This window comes from Schistocerca gregaria, chromosome 1, assembly GCF_023897955.1.
Source record: "Schistocerca gregaria isolate iqSchGreg1 chromosome 1, iqSchGreg1.2, whole genome shotgun sequence".
In the NCBI taxonomy this organism is placed as follows: domain Eukaryota; kingdom Metazoa; phylum Arthropoda; class Insecta; order Orthoptera; family Acrididae; genus Schistocerca; species Schistocerca gregaria.
The window spans coordinates 401785085-401808025 of NC_064920.1; the positions used below are offsets into that span (position 1 = coordinate 401785085).

Consider the following 22941-nt stretch of genomic DNA (forward strand, 5'->3'; position numbering starts at 1 on the left):
GCAACCACAACGGAGGGGTATCTGTTGTGAGGCTAGACAAGTGTGTGGTTCCTGAAGAGGGGCAGCAGCAGCCTACTCAGTAGTTGCAGGGGCAACAGTCTGGATGATTGACTGTTCTGGCCTTGTAACATTCACCAAAATGGCCTTGCTGAGATGTACTGCAAATGGCTGAAAGCAAGGGGAAGCTATAGCGATAATTTTTCCTGAGGGCATGCAGCTTTACTGTATGGTTAAATGATTATGGTGTCCTCTTGGGTAAAATATTCCATAGGTAATATAGTCCCTCATTTTGGAACTCCGGGCAGGGACTACTGAGGACGATGTTGTTATCAGGAGAAAGAAAACTGGTGTTCTGCAGATCACAGCGTGGAATGTCAGATCCCTTAATTGGGTAGGTAGGTTCGAAAATTTAAAAAGGGAAATATATGGGTTAAAGTTAGATATAGTGGGAGTTAGTGAAGTTTGATGGCAGAAGGAACAAGACTTCTGGTCAGGTGAATACAGGGTTACAAATACAAAATCAAATATGGGTAATGCAGGAGTAGGTTTAATAATGAATAAAAAAATTGAAACGCGGGTAAGCTACAATGAACAGCATAGTGAATGCATTATTGTAACCAAGATAGATGTGAAGCCCACACCTACCATAGTAGTACAAGTTTATTTGCCAACTGGCTCCACAGATGATGAAGAGATTGAAGAAATGTGCGATTAGATAAAATAAATTATTCATATACTGAAGGGAGACAAAAATTCAATAGTCTTGGGGGACTGGAATTAGATAGTAGGAAAAAGAAGAGAAGGAAAAGTAGGTTTAATAATCATGAAAGAAGGTTATAAATATGAAAGAGGCATGGAGACACTGGAAGGTTTCAGATAGATTCCATAATGGCAAGACAGAGATTCAGGAACCAGATTATAAATTGTAAGACATTTCCAGGGCCAGATATGGGCTCTGATCACAATCTGTTGGTTATGAGCTGTTATGAGCTGTAGATTAAAACTGAAGAAACTGCAAAAAGATGGGAGTTTTAGGAGAGAGGACCTGGATAAACTGAAAGAACCAGAGGTTGTAGAGTGTTTCAGAGAGAGCATTAGGGAAGACTTGACAAATATGGGAGAAAGAAATACAATAGAAGAAGAGTGGGTAAGCTTTGAGAGATGAAATAGTGAAGGCAGCACAGGCTCAAGTAGGTAAAAAGACGAGGGCTAGTAGAAATCCTTGTGTAATAGAAGAGGTATTGAATTTAATTGATGAAAGGAGAAAATATAAAAATGCGGTAAATGAAACAGGCAAAAACGAGTACAAATGCCTCAAATTGAGCTCGACAGGAAGTACAAAATGGCTAAGCGGGGATATCTAGAGGACAAAATAAGGATATAGAGGCATATATCACTAGGGTTAAGGCATAAGGGAAAATTAAAGAGACCTTTGGAGAAAAGAGAACTACCTGAACGAGTATCAAGATCTCAGGTGGAAAACCTGTTCCAAGCAAAGAAGGAAAAGCAGAAAGGTGGAAGGAATATCTAGAGGGATAATACAAGGGTGATGTACTCGAGGGCAATATTATAGAAATGGAAGAGGATGTAGATGAAGATGAAATGGGAGATACGATACTGCGTGGAGAGTTTGACAGAGCACTGAAAGACCTAAGTCGAAACAAGGCCATGGGAATAGACAACATTTCATTAGAACTACTGATAGCCTTGGGAGAGCCAGCCCTGACAAAACCCTACCATATGGTGAGCAAGATGTACGAGACAGGTGAAATACCTTCAGACTTCAAGAAGAATATAATAATTTGAATTCCAAAGAAAGCATGTGTTGACAGGTGTGCAAATTACCAAACTATCAGTTTAATAATAAATCACATCTGGAAAATAATAACATGAATTCTTTACAGATAAATGGAAAAACTGGTAGAAGCCGAACTTTACGACGTATCTTAGAAGAAAGATTAAGGAAAGGCAAACCTATATTTGTAGCATTTGTAGATGTAGAGAAAGCTTTTGACACTGTTGACTGGAATACTCTCTTTCAAATTCTGAAGGTGGCACAGGTGAAATGCAGGGAGCGAAAGGCTGTTTACAATATGTACAGAAACCAGATGGCAGATATAAGACTCAAGGCGCATGAAAGGGAAGCAAGGGTTGGGAATGGAGTGAGACAGGGTTGTAGCCTATCCCCGATGTTATTCAATCTGTATATTGAGCAAGCAGTAAAGGAAACAAAACAAAAATTTGGCGTAGGAATTAAAATCCATGGAGAAGAAATAGAAATTTTGAGGTTTGCTGATGACATTGTAATTCTGCCAAAGACTGCAAAGAACCTGGAAGAGCAATTGAATGGAATGGACAGTGTCTTTAAAGGAGGATATAAGATGAACATCAACCAAAGCAAAACAAGGATAATGGAATGTAGTCAGATTAAATCAGGTGATGCTGTGGGAATTAGTGTAGGAAATACACTTAAAGTAGTAGGTGGATTTTGCTATTTGGGGAGCAAAATAACTGATGATGGTCGAAGTGGAGAGAGTATAAATTGTAGACTGGCAATGGCAAGGAAAGGGTGTGTGAAGACGAGAAATTTTTTTAACATTGAGCGTAGATTTAAGTGTCAGGAAGTCCTTTCTGAAAGTATTTGTATGGAGTGTATCTATGTATGGAAGTGAAACAAGGACGATAAATAGTTTAGACAAGAAGAAAATAGACGCTTTCGAAATGTGGTGCTACAAAAGACTGCCGAAGATTAGCTGGGTAGATGATGTAACTAGAATAGAATTGGAGAAAGAGAAATTTGTGACACAACTTGAGTAGAAGAAGAGATCGATGGATAGGACATGTTCTGAGGTATCAAGGGATCACCAGTTTAGTATTGGAGGGCAGCGTGGTGGGTAAAAATTATAGAGGGAGACCAAGAGATGAATGTACTAAGCAGATTCAGAAGGATGTAGGTTGCAGTAGGTACTTGGAGATAAAGAAGCTTGCACAGGATAGAGTAGCATGGAGAGCTGCATCAAATCAGGCCCTGTACTGAAGACAACAACAACAACACAGAAAAACACTATGCACTTATTTGCAAACCTAATATGTTGATCCAGTTCTGTATACAAGATTGTTTTTAGGAAACCATTGCTTAAGTCATGTAGCAGGGCTTTATGGCATAAGGAAATTGTTTTTCTACAAGTCACTAGAACCAGTGTTAAAAATTTAAGAATGAACAGGAAATTTGCTTTTGAACTTACACTTCCAATTAGGTTAGACAGATTCTCAATTTAAGTAGGCCTGAGTATGAGGACACATAATAAAATTAAAAATGTGATTTTCTAACAAATAGTATGGTTTCGTGGAGACGGTCACATATTTGTTACAGATTACATTGTTTCTTTCTGCCCCACAAGTAAAAACATTTAATGTGTTTAATCATCAATTAGATAAGTTTCAAGTATGATGACAGAATATGTGAAGAAACTGTCCTGCTGTAGATTTTATTGTGTAGTAAAATATTTGAAAATAAAACTTCTTGGCAGATTAAAACAGTGTACCAGACCTGGACTTGAATCTGTGACCAGGTTTGAGTCTCAGTCCAGAACACAGTTTTAGTCTCCCAGGAAATTTCAAGTCAGCACACTCTCCACTGCGGAGTGGAAATTCATTCTGGTTATTTGAAACTATATCAGCTTTTAAGATGATAAAGTTCCCACTAAAGTACAAATTTGTAGTTTTTATGTTCATACCAGTGGCATTTTCTTTGTTTTTCTCTTGTCTTATAGAGCACTGTGCAGGAAACCAGCATAACTCAAAAATTTGGTAATAATCGAATTGCTCCCAACCTAGGAGGTCATGAAGGAAAGTACACGCCAAGCAGTTCCGTCCCAGATATTGCTCAGAGGTAAATTCTTTCCATTCTACAAATGTTTCTGAGGGACTTATGTACATTGGACTTCAGGTCACTTTGAGCATGATACAATTTTAATGAAGTAGTATCCAAGTTCTCAGTCTGTTCAATGAAAACTTTATTCTCCTATCCTTTTTGTGTGTGCAAAAATTGCCACAAATTAGAGGATAGTTTTCACTTCATATTAACATCATTCTGTTTTCAGCTTTTGATTTGAAATGTAGTTAGTGTTGCCTAAATTTATATTTTCTGTCCAAGTAAATTAATGCACTGTAACTTATTTAACAAATAAATTTTGTATTATTTACTGAGTAATGTAGTACATGGCAGTGTTCGTGGTACTGTGAACTAAATTGGCTTCATAGGTGTTTCAAAATAGTCATTTAATTTTAAAGAGAACATCGAATTGTAGGAAAGGCATGCCAATGTGAAAAGAGTGAGTTACAGATACTATTTTAAACTTGATACACCTGTGAAAGATTAATATAGTTTGTCTTACATATCAGCAATTGATAAAATATGGAAAATTGAGTCATTCATTTTCTCATGATGATCAGTAGATTTTGTCAAGATGGAAAACCTTCAGGGACATTGACAGGGCCAAATTATATGGGGCAATCAGAAACAGTCTGAAAAGCTTATTAGGGTGTTGAAGCGGAGGTTCTGCAGAGAATAATTTTTAAGAAAAAAATTAAATACATTTTGTCATTTCAGAATTATTTAACACTGAAGATAGTCAGCCAAGTCGTCATGTGCACAATTTAAGCAACCTGCTAGAGACAGCATTGCCAAACTTTTTCTTATTCAGTTTCCTCAAACCAAACAATTGTAGCTTTTGCGCACCTGGTTTAAATTTATCATTTCTAAAAAAAGGCACAAACTGGTAATGAGCATTTGAACAAGTGGTAAGTAACAGATGCACAAATGTCTGCTCATTACTGCATTTTATTGTGTGTGTGCACAAGTGCTTCAGTTTACGCTCTCAGAAATCTGATTGGCTAACTTGGAAATGGTGCAACATATAGAATTTTTTTCCTAACCTTTACACCTCACCACAACTTTCCGTGCAACATCCTTACAAGCTTTTCAGTGTGTTTCTTACCACCCTGTACATTAACAATAAACTATAACTATACTGCCTAATGTTGTTATGCTTATGGGTCATTTGGTGCCGAGTAGTCTAGAGGTACTGCATGAACATCATGGGTTTTGATGAAATTTTGTATGAAAAATCACACATGTTCCCAATGAACCCTGGTAAAGTTTCCTGTTCATTAAATCAATACCTCAAGAGATGTAGCCCTTTGTTTGACCACATAGCACAGCTATCAACAGTGCACGCATGGATTTTTGGCAACTTTGGGACGTAATATCTTTGGTAATATTTCCGGGAAAGAAACAAAGCTATGTCATCTTGTACATTTTGCACTCTCTTAGGCAAAATAAATAAATAAATAAATAAGCTTTCCTGGGTGATTTGTGTATGGGTAATTTAAAGTGAAGTTGGCCAGAAAAAATATAGCCAGAAACATGACGTTTAACTCTTTGTATCTCCAGAAGTAATTACGGGATAAACCTGAAACTTTGCACGTAATAAGTTACCAAGTTAGAATATAAGATTTCATTCTTCTACTGCTTTCCGATAGTTTACAAATTGACGGAAAAGTTGACGATTTTTTTTTAAATCATCGAAAACAGCTATTTTTAGCCCACTTTTACAAGAAAATGTCTTTTGCAAACTCTTTCCTTAGGAAGACCATGTTCTAAACCACCTAAGAAACTATATTTGGTTTTGCAATGTGAGTGTATAAGGCCCTAAAAATGACAATAAAGTGGAGGTGCTTTGAAAATGACCCCACATTCTGCTGGCACTCAAATTAAATCTGACATCTTTTATTTTGTTGTACTATTGTGTAGTACTCTGGTGAAGGCAACACCTGTGTATCATGCACTGGTAGGAACTGATGTCACACACCAGCAGCTTCAATGCACCTTTGTAATCCAGACCAGAATCCTTTATAGCAGCAAACATCAGCTTAGCATTTTGATGGGTCTCACATACACAAACATTGTGTGTGCGCCTTGCACTTACAGGCACAACATATTTTGGCTGAAGATTGGAAAAAGATGATAAATCTACTTTGGTATTGGGATACTTTTTCCTGAATTCCACATATAGTTCTGATATGTTGCACAGCAACAGTCTTTTTTGCATCTGTGCATGTACATTTCCCATTTTCATCGTTACATAGTCTTTTTTTCCAGGCATTATTCGGCTGTAGTCATTATTTTCATTAAACTCCGACACTAGCACCTTAAAGGTGCTGAACTCTATTGCTTACCCTGAGCCTGCTGAAGTTATGGAAGCACTCCCTTGCTTTTATTTTCCTAGCTTGCTTTACAATGTATGTAGGAACATTGAATTCCTTTGCAGTGTAGTCAATAGACCAGCTTGAAGGCGCAAGGGTAAGAATAGCTACTTTTTTCTGGCGTGTGAATATGGCACATTTTTCTTTCAAATCATGCACAATTTTGTCCAAATCAGAGCATTTCTGGCATGATTTCTGTTCCTTTGGAGCAGATAGTTCTTCCTCTTCCACCATTAGTGTGTCAGCTATTTTGTGTTTTAATTCCATTTGAGCTTCTTGTAGTTTTCTTCTACCATAGCTGGGCCTCTCTCTTTTCCCAACTTTGTGTGTCTTCATGGGAGACAAACCAAGAGCAGTCACTGAAGTATGCAATTGCTCATCCGCTGTGGTTGTAGGTGGCTGATACTCTTCGTCACTGTCATGTAAATTATCAGAATATTCTTCATTTTTTAGCAGTGTAACACACCTGGAACCTAACTTTTGTCCTGGTTTCATGTTAAGTCCCATGCACTGATTAACTTTCAATTCTGATTTTATATCAATTTCTCTGAGGCTACACATCACTGTCTTCTTATGAATCCGAAGTGGATCAAAAAAACTTCTTTGTAGGAAAGAATACTTATCCAGAAACACTTTCATACGATGATAACAAACACTTAAGTTTCCTGGAACTGTATTCTTGTGCCCACAGGATGTATCCCGGATCTCCAAAGCAACAAATCTTGGTCTGATTCATCCAGATCACACAGTGCAAAGCGAATGCCACATTTTGTTCCATATGTTGTTTTATGACATTCAGATGCTTGTGCTCTACCAATACTGCAACTTGTTTGAACAAAAGCAGCACTGGTACACTCTACTGCCTCCATACTGACTTTCCACAACAGTACTGACCAGTCTGAACTAGTATCTTAAAAACATAAGTAACCTGTAATTGTTGCTTGTTTCCTTTGTTGTTCCTGCCTAACAATGACTCATTCTGTCCCTGAAAACTACCACTGTTTAACTTTATGTTGTCTAATGGTTCCCAACAATTGCTGCAGCTTTATCTGAATCAAGCTGTCTGCATCATCACTATTATTTGCTAAATCGTGTTAAAAGAAACTTAACCAAATACATCTCTGCCAACTTTTATTGTACACAGATGCCTTGCAATAACAGGTTGAAATTTTTCCACATATTATATTATGGTCTACTTATGCAGTGTTTGAAATTTGGCTTGGATATCACTTCTTCCTTTTGTGCTACCACACGTAGATAATCCATGTTTTTCAGTTAATTTTTCTAATTTTTGTATTTTTGTGTGCATGTAACTATGTTTATGTGACTGATATGAGCAATATGAGTTCTATGTGTGTTTAGGCCACATTAAGCTTACCACAAAAAAATTTATACCCTTTTTGAGTGAATTATATTTGGCATGGAGGGCACCTATAATATGTCCCTTTTAACGTATTACATTTTTTAAATTACATTTTGGAATTTTTTATTTTCCCTCAGAAATGTTGTTGGTGTTATGATTCATATAGTGTGTTCTCTAAGTGGGTGTTACTGGGTTGTAAAAATTTCACTGGACTGTGCGGAATAGTTCCAAAGTTATTAAGACCTGAAGTTGGGTCTGAAGATAGATTGCCAGGTGCGGGTTGCAATTTCCAGGTCTTGCCACCTTCTTTCACAAGCCATAATTCTGGAACTAATTGGCAGGGGAACTTAAAATTTTGTACATGAGTGTTCCACACTTGGTAGCATTGGTGTGCTAAATTTCAGCCAAATCTGAGAATATCAGCTGGAACATTTTCTCAGATTGGTTGAATTGACACGGAAGGACCCCATATAGAGGAGACTGAACGTCTTGTTTATTTAGTGAGTAGCAATCCACTCTTTTCATTGGGAATATTCAATTATTGGCAATATTATTTAAATGGATAGATATAAAATCTACTCACCAAGTGACAGCAGGGGAACACACACACACACACACACACACACACACACACACACACACACACACACACACACACACACACACACACACACACGCGCACACAAAAGGATTTAACGTTTACAAGCTTTCGGAGCCAGTGGCTCCTCCTTCTGGCAGAAGAGTTGAAGGGGATGGAAAATGAGTGGAGAGTTTTAGAGAAATGGGTACAGTTCTGAAAAGTCACCCACAACCCCATGTCGGGGGAGACTTACCGGATGGGATGAGAAGGAAAGACTGCTTCCCCTTCAACTCTTCTGCAAGAAAAAGGAGCCACTGGCTTTGAAAGCTTGTAAATGTTAAATCCTTTGGTGTGTGTGCTCCCCTGCCACCACTTGGTGAGTAAATTCCTTATCAATCCATTTACATTATATAATCTGTCCTTTTCATAATATAGTCATGTGTCAAATATATGATGTTAAGCATATAAGTGAGAAAAAGTTTAGAAAGTTTTTGAAATTATGTATAAAGTTGGTTGGAAGTTACTAAGTGCCCTCATTCCACTGACAGTGACCATCTATTTCAGCATCTACTTACATCATTCAATGTCAGTCATGGAGCACCACACTTTGTTGTTTCTTCCTCTTCAATTGCCTTAGGATAGCTCTTGGGGTGAATACACAATGTGAAATGTTTGCTGCCAGCTAATCATAGCAGATAATGCAAATACATTTGTAGAAATGTATGTAACTGGTGTGGATGGGGCGTGAATGGTCAGCACACTTGCCAACATGTTGCTGACTTTGGTGGAACAATGTTGCAAAGACACGCATTTTAAGTTAAGTGTAAATGATGTTTAAGACAGCAGAAAAGTACACTAACACTCTAATGGTAAGGTCAATGCAGTGAGAGATGCTTCTAAGGGCCAAACATGCCAAACTGAGCTTCTTTATTAGTTTGTATGAGATGTGATGGAAAGTTTTCGGAATGGGCTTGTAATCATAGAATTGTGGTACGTACATGTTACTGTGATGCATCTCCATCAAAATAGTCCCCTTCTGACAGAACACACGGACTCCAACGGTGTTTCCACTTATGAAAAGATTCCTGAATTTTTTTTCCTTGAAGTGTGTTAAGGAAACTCTCCTATTTACCTGGATGTCATCAATTGAGTCAAATCGCTTCCCTTTCAGTGAAAATTTCAGTTTAGGAAACAGGTGGAAGCATGCAGGGGCCAAATCAGGGGAAGATGGTGGTTGTGGAAGCACAGGAATTCTGAATTTGGTCAAAAATTCAATGATGGAGAAGGCATGATGAGCCATAGCATTGTCATGGTGTAGCTAGCACCCAACTCCTGTCTTTCCACAATGCAGCCCTTTTCTTCCATACCTTTTTGCGCAAATGCTCGAGGACACATTTGTTGTATTCCTGGTTAATTGTCTAGCCATCAGGAGTAAATTCACGATACACAGTACTGGTAAAATCGAAAAAAATCACCAAAATTGTCTTCACCTTCAGCTGACTTTGCTGTGCTTTTTTTTTCGGTCGTGGTGAACCTGGAGTCTTCCACTGTAAAGAGTGCACTTTGGTTTCAGGATCATATCCATATACCCACGATTCGTCACATGTAATTACCCTATTTAACAAATCTGGGTCATTTTTAGTCCCATTAATCAGTTCTTGGCGCACACTTCAAGTCGGTATTGTCTCTGGTCACTTGACAACACTTTTGGAATGAATTTTGTGGACACTGGGAGCATGTTCAGATCTTCAGTTAAAATTGACTGAACTGAATGGAAACTTAAGTTCATCAGTCATCTCCCTAATTGTAAGTCTATGGTCAGAACGTACTAAGTCACAATGTTTCACAACATTTTCATTCATTTTTGAGGTGAAAGGACGACCGGACCGTGGTTCAACTTCAAATAATCCATGGCAATTTTTAAATGTGTTGAACCAGACAAAAACATTTGACTGGTTCGTGCAGTTATCTCCAAAAGCTGTTTTTTATAGTTTATAAGTCTCAAAAGCTGATTTTCTGGCTTTAAAACAAAATTTCACACAGACTCGTTGCTCTGTTTTTACGTCCATTTTCACTCAGGCAGAATCTGGCAACAAGCCCTAACACATCTGCACTCAACCAGCTGCCACAATGAAAATGAATAAAGGAAATGCAGTTTCCTCTGAGGGCATTCATGGACAATGCCCACCACAGGGGCCCAGAATGATAGGAAAACAGCAAGTGACCTACTCAGCTTGTGTGGTATCAAAAGTTGTGTTATCATAAGGGGTCAGTTCTCAGAACTTAGGTTCAGCAGTCAACCTCATAATCACAAAGCCAAGACATAACTTTATCGTATTATTTGTGGATAAAGATGATGTTGCTGATTGACCTTCATGTCCTTTCTCTTTCTCTTCAACCGGTGTGAAGTTGCCATAGCAGTTTAAGTACATGTTGGTATTTAGCAGTTAAACTTTTGCTCTCCTTTGATCACTGACATACCTAGAATTAAATGTGAATTGCGTTGTTAATGGTTGTGAAGCCTACAGAGCATCTTTGTAAGAAGTGGTCAGTTATTACTGGCTGCTGTCAAACTCTATACACACTTCCTTTCACTGCAAATAGTTAAATTTTCCCTTTTTCATTCTGCCACTAACTACTTATGAAAACTGTCTCAACTTTTTCACATTAATACTTGTCTCAGAGAACCCTAATTAAATCAATTATTGTGTGCACTCATTACTTACATCGCCAGTATTTTCCTTCACCTACACTTACAGTTCAAATTCTTTCAAAATTCAGCAATGTGGAAGTATTATCAATTACTATTTATTATTTACTTCTTTTCAACTTATGTTTCGACAAAATGAAATCTATTTGTTTTGCAGTGTCATTACATTGTGAAATAATGAGTGCAAATTGAACCTGACTTGATCCACAAAATTTTGCTAGTGAAAGTTGGTCCTAGTTCATAGTGAGGTAATCTGAGGTTGACATACACACACTGCAGGTTTCATGTTTGAATTATTAAAAAATTTTCTTCTTCTTTCCCTTCTCCTTTTTTTCCTACTCTAAGACCTAATGTCACAAAATGTACCAGTTGTATCATAATTTAATAATGGTAGACTTCAAATGACAAATAAATCATACAGCAATGGCTAAGGTGTATGTTTGACATTAAACAAACTGTGCTACTCAGTGTGCATGGGTGTACAGGTGTGATACTGTTAATTATGTAATCCCATCCACCACGGCAAGGTCATATCACATCGAATGGGAAAAAATGGTTTTTAGTTGTCCTGAGGCCAAAAACAGCATAAAAAGCAGTAATCAAAATCAGATTGGATTATTAATTTCTGTGTGACTGTCTCAAAACATGTTCAGTATGCTGTGCACCATTCCCTGCAACAAGTTGAAATCGAGAAACAGCATGTTCCACAGTTGATCATAGTGTTTTCTGGGGTCACATGCAGAACATGTTGCGCAATGTGTGCCTTCAATGCAATGAAGTTTGCAATAAGAATACTGAACACATCATCTTTCAGATAGCCTCACAGCCAAAAGTCACACGGATTATGGTCAGATGATAGGGACGGCCAGGCTGTAGGGAAATGTCTGCTGATAATTCTAGTATTTCCGAAGTGGCACTTCAGCAGCTGCTTAACTAGATTTGCAATGTGTGAAGATGCACCATCTTGCATAAAAATGATCCCATCCATTCTGTTAGAGAGCTGGAATGTCGTGGTTGTGCAAAAGATACTCACAGCATTTACCAGTGACAGTATAGGTAACACGACCAGAATCACCTGACTCTTAGAAAAAATATAGCCCTAGGATAAATGATGCTCTAAACCCGCACTACACTGACCTTTTCAGGATGACGTGGTACTGGTTGATTGGCGTATGGATTTTCCATTGCCTATATTTGTCAATTCTGTGTATTGACATATCCTGTCAGATGGAAGTAGGATTCATGTGTCCACAAAATCTTCCATGGCCAGTCATTGTTCACTTCCATGTGAGCAAGAAATTCTAAAGCAAAGGTCTCTCTTGCTAGCAGGTCAACAGGAAGCAACTCATGCAATTGGATAATTTTGAATGAATAGCAAAGAAGGGTGTTTTTTGTTGGATTTTATGCACCTTGTTCACAGGCTTGTCCAGTGTTTGGGCAATTTTCTGTGCACTACATATTTGCACACCACCACTTGTCTCCTCCTGCATTCACTGCTTCCACTGACATCGAATCAGTTTGTTTCCTTCCCCTACCAGGTTGCACATCAAAAGAATCCGCCTTTTTGAACTTCCGAATCATTTTCTTGAGACCCACAGCTGTCATCGGACCAACACCTTTTTTCAAACCCTTCAGTGTCCGGAACATCGGCAGAGCGAAGTGTGCACAGTCATCATTCTTGTAATACAGCTTTACAAGCAAGCGTGATCCTGCGCTGAGACAGTCATGGCGAGTGTCGCAAACATGAAAGGAGCAAAAGCCGTGTACCTGGTGTGTTTATACCAACTTCCACAGGATCGTGCACATGACAGGTGTTTTCATTTACATATTCTGACAAATACAGCAACATCTATTGATCAATTTTCACACTATTCTGCCAGATCTTTCTCCTTTCTCCGATAATATTGCATTGCTATTTGGTGTCATTCTGACTAGAGGTGTTATTTCTACAGTGTTTTGAAAGTTTAACTCTAATTGTGATCACCCTGTATATCAATACTGCAGATTCCATTACACTTGTTTTCCCTATTGAGACATTTTAGAACTAAGGATAAGCAGGCCGTGAGATTCCTTATTCCCAAAACTAACTCTCAGTAGAACTAAAGAAAGTTTTTGTTTATTTAAACTGATAAAATGAAGGAATTTATGTTCATGGAACATACCTGAGTTGCATTTGGTTTGCTGATGACAACATTGTGCTGTTACTTTCTAATGAAGACAAAATTGAGCAACAAATAGAACAACGTAACAGAGCAAGCTTGAAAGCAGAACTGTGAATCCACTATATTAAGGTAGAAATAATATGCAGTGAATACATCAAAGAGAAAACAGCAGAAATTGACAATGAAATCATAGATCCAGTTGCTGGCATTTTGATTTATGAGAGACTTGATAATGACTGAAAATGACTGCATGAACCACAAAAAAAAAGAAATAGAAAAGTAAAAGTGGTATAAGAGGGGAGTGGTTTTTATAAACTTAAATTGGTTTTAAAAATTAAACTTCTGATGTGTCTTAAAAGCGTAGTTCATTTTGTATTACCAGTTTTAAATTACAGCAGTAGTTAGTGGGCTTTGAATTGAAAATCCATTCAGACCTGAGTTGCTTAGAAAACAAGGGTGACATACATACTTAAGAGAAAGGAAAAGAAAAAAAAAAGACCACAAAACAGACCGAAGTGGAAGAAATAATTATTACCAAATTGAAAATGAAATGGTTGAGGATGAAACATGTAGTCAGGCAAATGCATGGTAGATGGAACAGGGAAGTTATTTGCTGGATTCCAAGGTTGAAGAAAAAGCAATGAGAACAGTCCAATGGAAAGTGGGTTGATGATATTACAAAATATCAAAGAGCAACATGGTTGCTTATAGCTAAAGACCATAGTGTATGAGAACTCTGGAACAGGCATTTACTCAGCAAGGATTGTAAAATTTTTGGCAGTGATAACTCTCAATCTAGAATAATTCATTGCCTTCTGCCTGACCCCCCTGTGGGTGTGGGGGTAAGAATAGGCCCAAAGTATTCCTGCCTGTCGCAAGAGGCAACTAAAAAGAGCTTCACACGTTTTGGCCTTTATGTGATGGTCTCCTGTAGGGTTTGACCTCCATTAGTGAAAATTTTCCCAAAAAGCGAGCCATTTGGGGAAGGGCACCTTAAATGGTGCATTGTATAAATCGTGCATTGAGATCTTTAGCCCACTTTCTCATCGTCGCATTTCAGTCCTGGTCATTCTCCATCTCTTGGGTGAGGATACCTTCCAACGAGGTGTACATTTCAGCCTACTTGTCCACCGGGGCCCGAGGGATAATCAGGTTGCCATCAGTGCCTTCATCTTGGCCTTCAAGGTGATATATTGCCCGAGAAGGTCAAGGTGATGGTCTAACGCTGTGATGTAAAACCCTATATCCCTCCCCCAATGTGGTGCGGTGCTTAAAGTGCTGGAAGTTTGGCCTTATGTCTTCCCGCTGTACTTCCAGCGTCACGTGTCGAGATTGCAGACACCCATCACATCTCAATACTCCATGTGCTCCGCCCCCCATCTGTGTCGACAGCGGAGAGCACAGTTTGCCTTGCTTGCCGGACTGCAGTATTCTCCAGAAAGAAAGGAAAATCATGGAGTACAAGACCCTGGACCAACTGACCTACACTGAGGCAAAGAGAGAATTTGAATGACTACATTCTGTACGTATGACATTGTCTTACACCGCCTCTACAATAGTTCTGGCACCATCAGCTCTGCCAACCCCAGTCACCTCTCAGAGCCAGAAGACTACACCTGCTCCATTGATGGTGGTGGGCATTTCCCTCCCTGTTGCTCCCACACCACCTACTTCGGGAGCAATACCCCCCCCCCCTTCCCATCTGGTCGTAGGCTTCACATTCATCCTCAGTCCCGGAGACTGAGCCAGTAAAGTCCTCCCAGCCAGGGAAACCCAAGAAGCAGCGAGAGAAATCCTAAAAGAAGACCCCCTAAGACCAAGGAAATTGCAGTGGCACCCGCACCACCACTACAAGCTTTGCGTCTTGAGGATGGGGTGGAGATTCTGGCGTCCGTTGAGGACCTAGATCTTGCCAGACCCTCAGACGCAATGGATATAGACTGCTCAGGCAGTAAGTTGGTGGCAGCAGGTGACATTGCGGCGTAAACTGCCTCATTGAATGTTCCATGCCTTCCCAGTCTCACAATGACGTGGCTGAGCAATGGCAACTGTTAAGCTTTACACCGGCTATCTGCATTGCCATCCAAGAAACCTGGTTCCCGGCAATGCCCTCTGCGGTTATAAGGGATATTACAGGAACTGTAGTGACTATAATCGAGTGTCAAGTGGAGTTTGCGTTTACGTCGTAAACTCAGTCTGTAGTGGCACTGTGCCCCTTCAAACCCCTCTTGAAGCTGTGGCTGTCAGAATAAGGATGACATAGAAAATAATTGTCTGCAATGTATATCTTTCTCCAGATGGTGCAGTAACCCTGAATGTGTTAAACACACTGATTGATCAACTCCCTAAACCTTTCCTACTGTTGGGAGATTTTAATGCCCATAACCCCTTGTGGGGTGGCACCGTGCTTACTGGCCGAGGCAGAGATGTTGAAACTTTACTGTTTGCCTCTTAAATACTGGCGCCGCCACACATTTCAGTGTGGCTCTGGTAGTTACTTGGCCATTGATTTATCAATTTGCAGCCCAGGGCTTCTCCCCTCTATCCACTGGAGAGTACATGACGACCTGTGTGGTACTGACCACTTCCCCAGCCCAGACGGGCTTTAAATAAGGCGAACTGGGAAACTTTCACCTCTGCTGTCATCGTTGAATTTCTCCCACATAGTAACATCAATATGGTGGTTGAGCAGGTGACTACATCAATTGTTTCTGTGGCTGAAAATGCAGTCCCTCACTCTTTAGGGTGCTCCCGGCGTAAGGCAGTCCCTTGGTGGTCACGGCATAAGTGGAGCACCTTACAGCCTTTAACCGACTCCGTGCCCGCATTCACCAGCTTATCAAACGACGGAAGCAGGAGTGTTGGTAGAGATATGTCTCGACTATTGGGTGCCATATGTCACCTTCCAAAGTCTGGGCAAAGATCAAACGTGTTTTTGGGTACAAGACCCCAACAGTCATTCCCAGTGGTACCATAAATGGTGTGGTATCTACCGATGCAAACGTGATTGCTGAGCACTTTGCTCGAGCCTTTTGCACTCTCAAACGGCAGCTGGAAGGGAAAGTCCTCTCATTCACTACATGCCACACTGAATTCTGTAACATACCATTTACAGAGTGGGAACTGCTCAGTGCCCTTGCACATTGCCCCGACACAGCTCCTGGGCCTGATCAGATCCACTGCCAGATGATTAAACATCTCTCATCTGACTACAAGCAACATATCCTCATCATATTCACTCAGATCTAGTGCAACGGCGCCTTTCCATCACAATGGCGGGAGAGCACCATCATTCCAGTTCTCAAACCCGGTAAAAACTCGCTCGATGTGAATAGCTATCAGCCCATCAGCCTCAGCAATGTTCTTTGTAAGCTGCTGAAATATGTGGTGTGTTGGCGGTTGGTTTGGGTCCTGGAATCATGTGGCCTATTGGCTCCGTGCCAGGGCGGTTTCCGCCATTTTCGCTCTACCACTGATAATCTCGTCTCCCTCGAGTCTGACATCCGAACAGCCTTTTCCAGGCACCAACACCTTGTTGTCGTATTTTTTTGTTTACGAAAAGCATATGAAACCACCAGGCGACATAATATCCTTGCCACATTACACGAGTGAGGTCTCTGAGGCCTCATCCCAGTTTCTATCCAGAATTTCCTGTTGCTTCGTACTTTCCATGTCCAAGTTGATGCCTCCCATAGTTCCCTCCATATCCAGGAGAATGGAGTCCCGCAGGGCTCTGTATTGTGTCTCTCTATTTTTAGTGGCCATTAATGGTCTAGCAGCAGCTGTCGGGCCCTCCGTCTCACCTTCTCTGTATGCAGATGACTTTTGCATTTTGTTCTGCTGCTCCAGTACTGGTGTTGCTGAGCATCGCCTACAGGCAGCCATCCCCAACCACAAGGTGCAGCCATGGGCTCTAGCCAGTTTTCCACCATGAAGAACAAATGTTGGCTTCGTACCATTCATCTGGAACCAGCACTTTGCCTAAATGACTATCCACTCTCTGTAGTGGAGACATATCTATTCTTAGGTCTGGTTTTTGACACTCGTTTGACTTGGCTTTCTCATCTTTGTCAGCATAAACATAGTGTTGGCAGCACCTTAATGCCCTCCACTGCCTGAGCAACACAAACTGGGGCGCAGATCACTCCATGTTGCTGCAGCTCTACAGAGCCACACTGTTTCAAACCACTTAAAAGCCTTTAGCTTATTTTTCTCTGTCCTAAGGATCGTGTCAAAACCCATGATGAGACATCATCAAGTTGCTGTAATTTCTCACTTAGTGTTTTACAATATACATGAAAGGAACAGAACATGCCATGAATTTTGAAATTCACAAAACAATTGCTTGTGAGCAGAGAGAGATTAATCGTTGTCATCCAAGAGATTTATGAGCTAGCACTGCTGTTGTAGTCTGTTTGTTCCATTACACAAACTGCTCAAACAAAGTTCAAGTTTTGCTCTTAATTCTTGGTGGCAGAATGTTGCTGCTGGTTCTGGTAGGTCAACCTCTTCATAACACTGGAGAAGTGCAGAAAAAGCTGGAAGCTCCCATTTATGTTCATAACTGTCCTGTATCTGAGGCCATGCCTTTTGCATCTGCACAGCATAATGTCTTGTTCAGGACCATTGCATCTGTTTTGCATTCTGCTAACTTATCACATCTTTCTAATTCCCCATACTGAAGCTATTACCGTATCACTCTTTGTTTTCAGATAATTTTCACAATAAAATTATATGTTTATCAATATCTGTCTAGCCCATTATCAGGAACCAGTAGGAATATGATAAATGTAAATATCACACATGAACTTCATATAACTTACAATTTCTTTATAATAGTCATAAGGATAAAAATATCATCTATGTTTATAGTGCAGCAAAATTTTCACACTAAAGCTAGCACACATTCGTATCATGTATGTTTAATATTTTGTTGCTTATATGAATTTGTGCATTGACTCTGAACACACACACACACACACACACACACACACACACACACACACACACACACAGAGAGAGAGAGAGAGAGAGAGAGAGAGAGAGAGAGAGAGAGAGAGAGAGAGAGAGAGAGAGAGAGAGAGGAGGGGGGGGGGGGGGGGGGGGGGGATGGTGAAGTAGCTATTTAAATTGAACAGCCCAAGTGGAAATTCTTCTGTAAGTCACTAAATTTATGAAGGCTGTTGCGAAAGAAAGGGTAGCCATAATGATTCGTTACTTCTTAAAAATCTTCAGTAATGTGTGTCTGTGGAAGGAATTGACTGTGTTTCATGTTAGGTAAGGAGTTTCATGGTATATAATAAGTTTCCCGTACCATTTTTAGGTTACTGACCAGTTTCACAAGACTGCTACTGATGAATGTCAATACCCATACAGTTTCTAAATCACCTGCTAAATTTTGTGATGTGCAGATGTTCTATTTACTAGAGTTGAATAACTTATATTTGAGTAATGTATTTTCAAAATTCAATTTCAATTAATGTGACATATGAAGAGCGTTTTCCACTGTTAAACTAAATGGGGTAAGTTGCTGACTCATGTATAGATTAGGATGAAAATAACTAAATAAATAGCGTATGGAAACCATAATTTTTCTTTGTGTATGGTATTTTAGGAATGTGTAATTTTCTTGAACAGGTTTGCAAGCATGTCTGTGGGTAGTGGAAGTGGCAGTGATGGAAGTGGAAGTAATTCACGTTTGCCTCCCACAACATATGGAACAGCTTTGGTTCCTTCAGTAAGTCATACATATTTCAACCAGTACACTGGATCTGAGTACAGCCTGAATAAAATGCAGGTAAGTGATTCAACAGTAGGAGCATAGTTGTGTGCACTTCATTGTGAAGAAAGGTTACTTGGAAAAGAAAAAAAATCTCTGATAATGAAAACTTCAGGAAGGAATGTGGACAATGTTGGAATAGATAGTTGCTGCTTACCGTTAAAAAAACAAACTTTAAGTTGCAGACAGTCACAGTTGAAAGACTCTTACATAAAGCTTTCAGCCACAGCCTTTATCAGCAAAGGGAAACAGACACAAGTCATACAAACAAGCAAGCAAACCTCATGCAGTCATGACTGCCAGCTCCAGCATTGGCAGTCATGTGTGCATTGTGTGTGCTTATGTGTATGAATGGTATGTGTTTCTCTTTTGCTGATGAAGGCTGTGGCCAAAGTCTTTATGTAAGTGTGTTTAGATTGTGTCTCTCTGCAACTTAAAATGTCTTTTCTACAGTAAACATAAGTCTATCTTTTCCTACATTGTTAAGAAAAATCTCTGAATAAGTTAAGATTTCTGTCAAAATTAGAACAGCGGATTCTTCCACACTGATCTGTATAATAATTTTCATGGCTTGTACATTGTACATTTGTAGTCTTTGGAACTATGATTGAAGGTTTCAATGTAATTAGTGAATTAAAGGGTTCACAGTTATGTTGTACGTAATTTGCATGCTTGGAATTGTTAAGTTTCCTCATAAAAGTGCATATGCTTTTGGTTGCAGTCACCTCAGCTGAGTCCCAGCTATATTTCTGTACGTGGATCAACAGAAGCTACTGACTTGCATGAACGTATTCCAATCCACCATGAAGTAAACTATGGAAATTCTTCAGTCTACCATTCTCGTGTGGAAGAATATAGAGTATCACCATATCAACAGGTATCAGTGACTGTAGACAGAAAGCCCTTGTTACATGTATCTGAAAAATATAGTAGTGATTTCTGAACAAAAAAGTACAGAAATGAGAGTACAATTTGTGTGTGTGTGTGTGTGTGTGTGTGTGTGTGTGTGTGTGTGTGTGATGGTTGATAGAGGTAAAAGGAAAGAAAGTAGAGCATGTTGTGATGCCCTTAAATGCCCACTATCCTTCCCAACCCTCCACAGTTGTATTCCACCATCCACCAAACCTACACAATATACTCATCCATCACTACGCAACTCCTACTCCCAACCCCTTAACTCGTGGCTCATACTCGTGTAATAGACCTAGATGCAAGACCTGTCCCATACATCCTCCCACCACTACTTACTTCAGTACAGTCATTAACATCACCTATTCCATCAAAGGCAGAGCTACATGTGATCTACAAGCTAAGCTGCAACCATTGTGCTGCATTCTATGTGGGTATGACAACCAACAAGTTAAATTTCCATGAGTGACCAGTGACAAACTGTGTCCAAGAAACAAGTGGACCACCCTGTTGCCGAGCACACTACCCAACATGATTTCCTCCATTTCAATGACTGCTGACAGCCTGTGCCATATGGATCCTTGCCACCAACACCAACTTCTCTGAATTACACAGGTGGGAACTTTGACTGCAATACATTGCACAGGTGGCCTCAACCTTTGTTAGTCATTGTCCTCACCCATGCAGCCCCATCCCTGTTCCCATTTCAGCACTACACAGCCCTCATTCCACCATCACACCCAGTCTTTTTGCTTTTCTCCTTTTCCACTACCCCCCCCCCCCCCCCCTCCCCACCTCTTGCCTGCTCTCCATCTAACCTGCAGTACTTCACTGTCTGTCTATTTTAGACGAAGGCCTTACTGGCCAAAAGCTTCATTTGTGACAGTCATTTTGTTGTGCCTATCTGTGACTCAGCATCTTTGCTATATGGTGAGTAGCAACTTTCCTTTTCATGATATTGTCATTGAGATGTGAATAGTGAGTGAGAGAATGGAGTTTTGGTTTAAATGGAATCATATTTGTTTCAGACTTCACTACAAAATTCTGCAATGTAAATACCAGTGCATTGATGAAATGTACCAAGGTGCTTTAATGTTTACCGTAAATGTTTTTTGTTCCAGACACTACATATTAGTCGCTCAATTTGGAATTGCTCTTTATATCCATAACTTTTTGCTATGTAATTGTATATTTTTGTTTTGCACATAGTTTTTGACTTACTTACAATTAATAACAAAATTAATAAAATTCAACATTGTCATATTGTTTTTGTTTCAGTGAATAGATTCAGTATCATTAATTTGTTCTCTTTCTAACTTGGCTGTTATTTTAAAAATGTTAAAAGATAGTTAAATGTCATAGGTCCCTGTGCCATATAATCAGCATGTGAGCATCCATCCTCTGCACACACCTAGACATTCACACCAGAGCTTCCACAATGCACCAGCCCATTCATCACCACACCAGCAAGCTCAGGGAGACCAGAATTCCTCACAAGGTACTAATTACGTGTAAAGCTTAAGCTTAATTTCAAAATATGGGAAATCCTGTAGACTTGCAGAGTATATTTCCATTTATTTCACATTCATAATGTAGTTTTAGGTTGCCAGCCAAATGAATCTGTTGAAATATCAAATACTTCATGTTTCTTAATATAAACAAAATTGAGCTGTAATTTATGATGACATTTCATTGGATAATCGAAATTGGAAAATAAATATACATAATTTTTGTTTTACCGGGTGTAAATGCCCTGGAACAAACACGTAAGCTGGGAAAAACCTGAGACTTTTTTTCATCTGGGGAAAAACCTCAGAATTTTTAAATTCTGGGAATTTTTCATTGTTTTAATTTTCATTTAAATTTTTGTAATTTTAACTGGTAAGAACTGATACTCTAAGAAAGAATTTTACTTTTGCCTGGTACTGCAGAATACTGCAGCAATAAAATGTAACTGAGACACAAACACCACACTACAACTGTGGTTGGAAAGAAAATGTGCCATTTACACCAAAATACATTGCACACACATGCATCTTCCGACAGTAAAATGTGCCAAAGGCTTTATGGTGAAGACTGTGCAATACTTCGTAACAACAGATGAGCATGACAGCACAACAGTTTATATTTCTAATAACCCGCAGGTAAATATTGTAAATGATGATTTGAAAAGTGTTACTTTCAAAGTAAGTTTTCTTTAATGTTAGATAAATTGTTTTACATGTCAGAATGTGCAATGAATTTCTTCAATTACAGAGTGTTTGAATTTGATTCAAAACTTAAAACTTTAAGGACCAGCCACTTAGAAAAATGTTGGGCCCAGAAGACCAGCCATTTACGTCATTATTTAAAATTTTACTGGCACAGTTGTCTTTGATATATTTTAAAGGGTAGCACATGCTTTTGCTTGAAGGTTAGTTCTTGTTAGTTCTTTCATTGATCGCAAATTCAGTAGGAACAATAGCAAAAAGTATAATTGCCATTAAAAGAAGTGCAAGGTGAGCTCTTGAGCAATTTCACGTGTTATTAGCTGTTCTTTGAAAAGCTGAAGTGCTCGACTGAACATTTATTTAACCAGATGACCCAGAAATGTTCAGTGCACAGCAGTGAAGTTTATAATCGTGCTTGTCAGAAATATTCAGCTGCTGGAATTCAAACTGTGCTGCTAGGATCCTGTCTAACCGTGGCCTTGGAAAAAACAGCAAAAAATTTTTCACAACCAATTTTATATGTGAATGCTTAGTTTTTCATGTAGTTACACTGCATATATATTAATTTAAACCATTAACTTCTCCATTTTGTGTGTTTGTGCTGTTTAATGGTGATGTTGCTATAGGCTGATTTCGTCACATGCCTTGTGCTATGAAAATCTGCTGTCACTGAAATATCAAATACTTCATGTTTCTTAACATAAACAAAATTGAGCTGTAATTTAAGATGACATTTCATTTGATAATCAAAAGTGAGTGGCGACAGGAGCTATGATTGGCTGACAAAAGTGCATCGCAATTTCGATTTCAAGGTGTCGGAAGCTAGTGTGCTGTATCTAGTGGAATTCATATTTGTACTTTTGTAATATGAAAATACACAATATACTGTACATGGTTCTGCACATCAAAGATCAGTCTGAAACATGTTGTTTTTTGCTGGGTTTCGTTTCCTAGAGTGCCG

At 39.3% G+C, this 22941-nt stretch overlaps 1 protein-coding gene across 4 annotated transcripts in view; it reads left to right on the plus strand.

Annotated features, from left to right (window-relative positions):
• Positions 1 to 22941, plus strand: part of LOC126349227 (scaffold protein salvador) — a 54357-nt gene that overhangs the window by 10219 nt on the left and 21197 nt on the right. For 3 of the 4 annotated variants that reach the window (XM_050002415.1, XM_050002414.1, XM_050002413.1), the window contains exons 4-7: positions 3774 to 3892; positions 18720 to 18879; positions 19583 to 19738; positions 21133 to 21268. In XM_050002415.1, the coding sequence (XP_049858372.1) occupies positions 3774 to 3892; positions 18720 to 18879; positions 19583 to 19738; positions 21133 to 21268 (571 nt within the window). The remainder of the gene's footprint in view (positions 1 to 3773; positions 3893 to 18719; positions 18880 to 19582; positions 19739 to 21132; positions 21269 to 22941) is intronic. The other variant, XM_050002416.1, reaches the window with a different exon arrangement.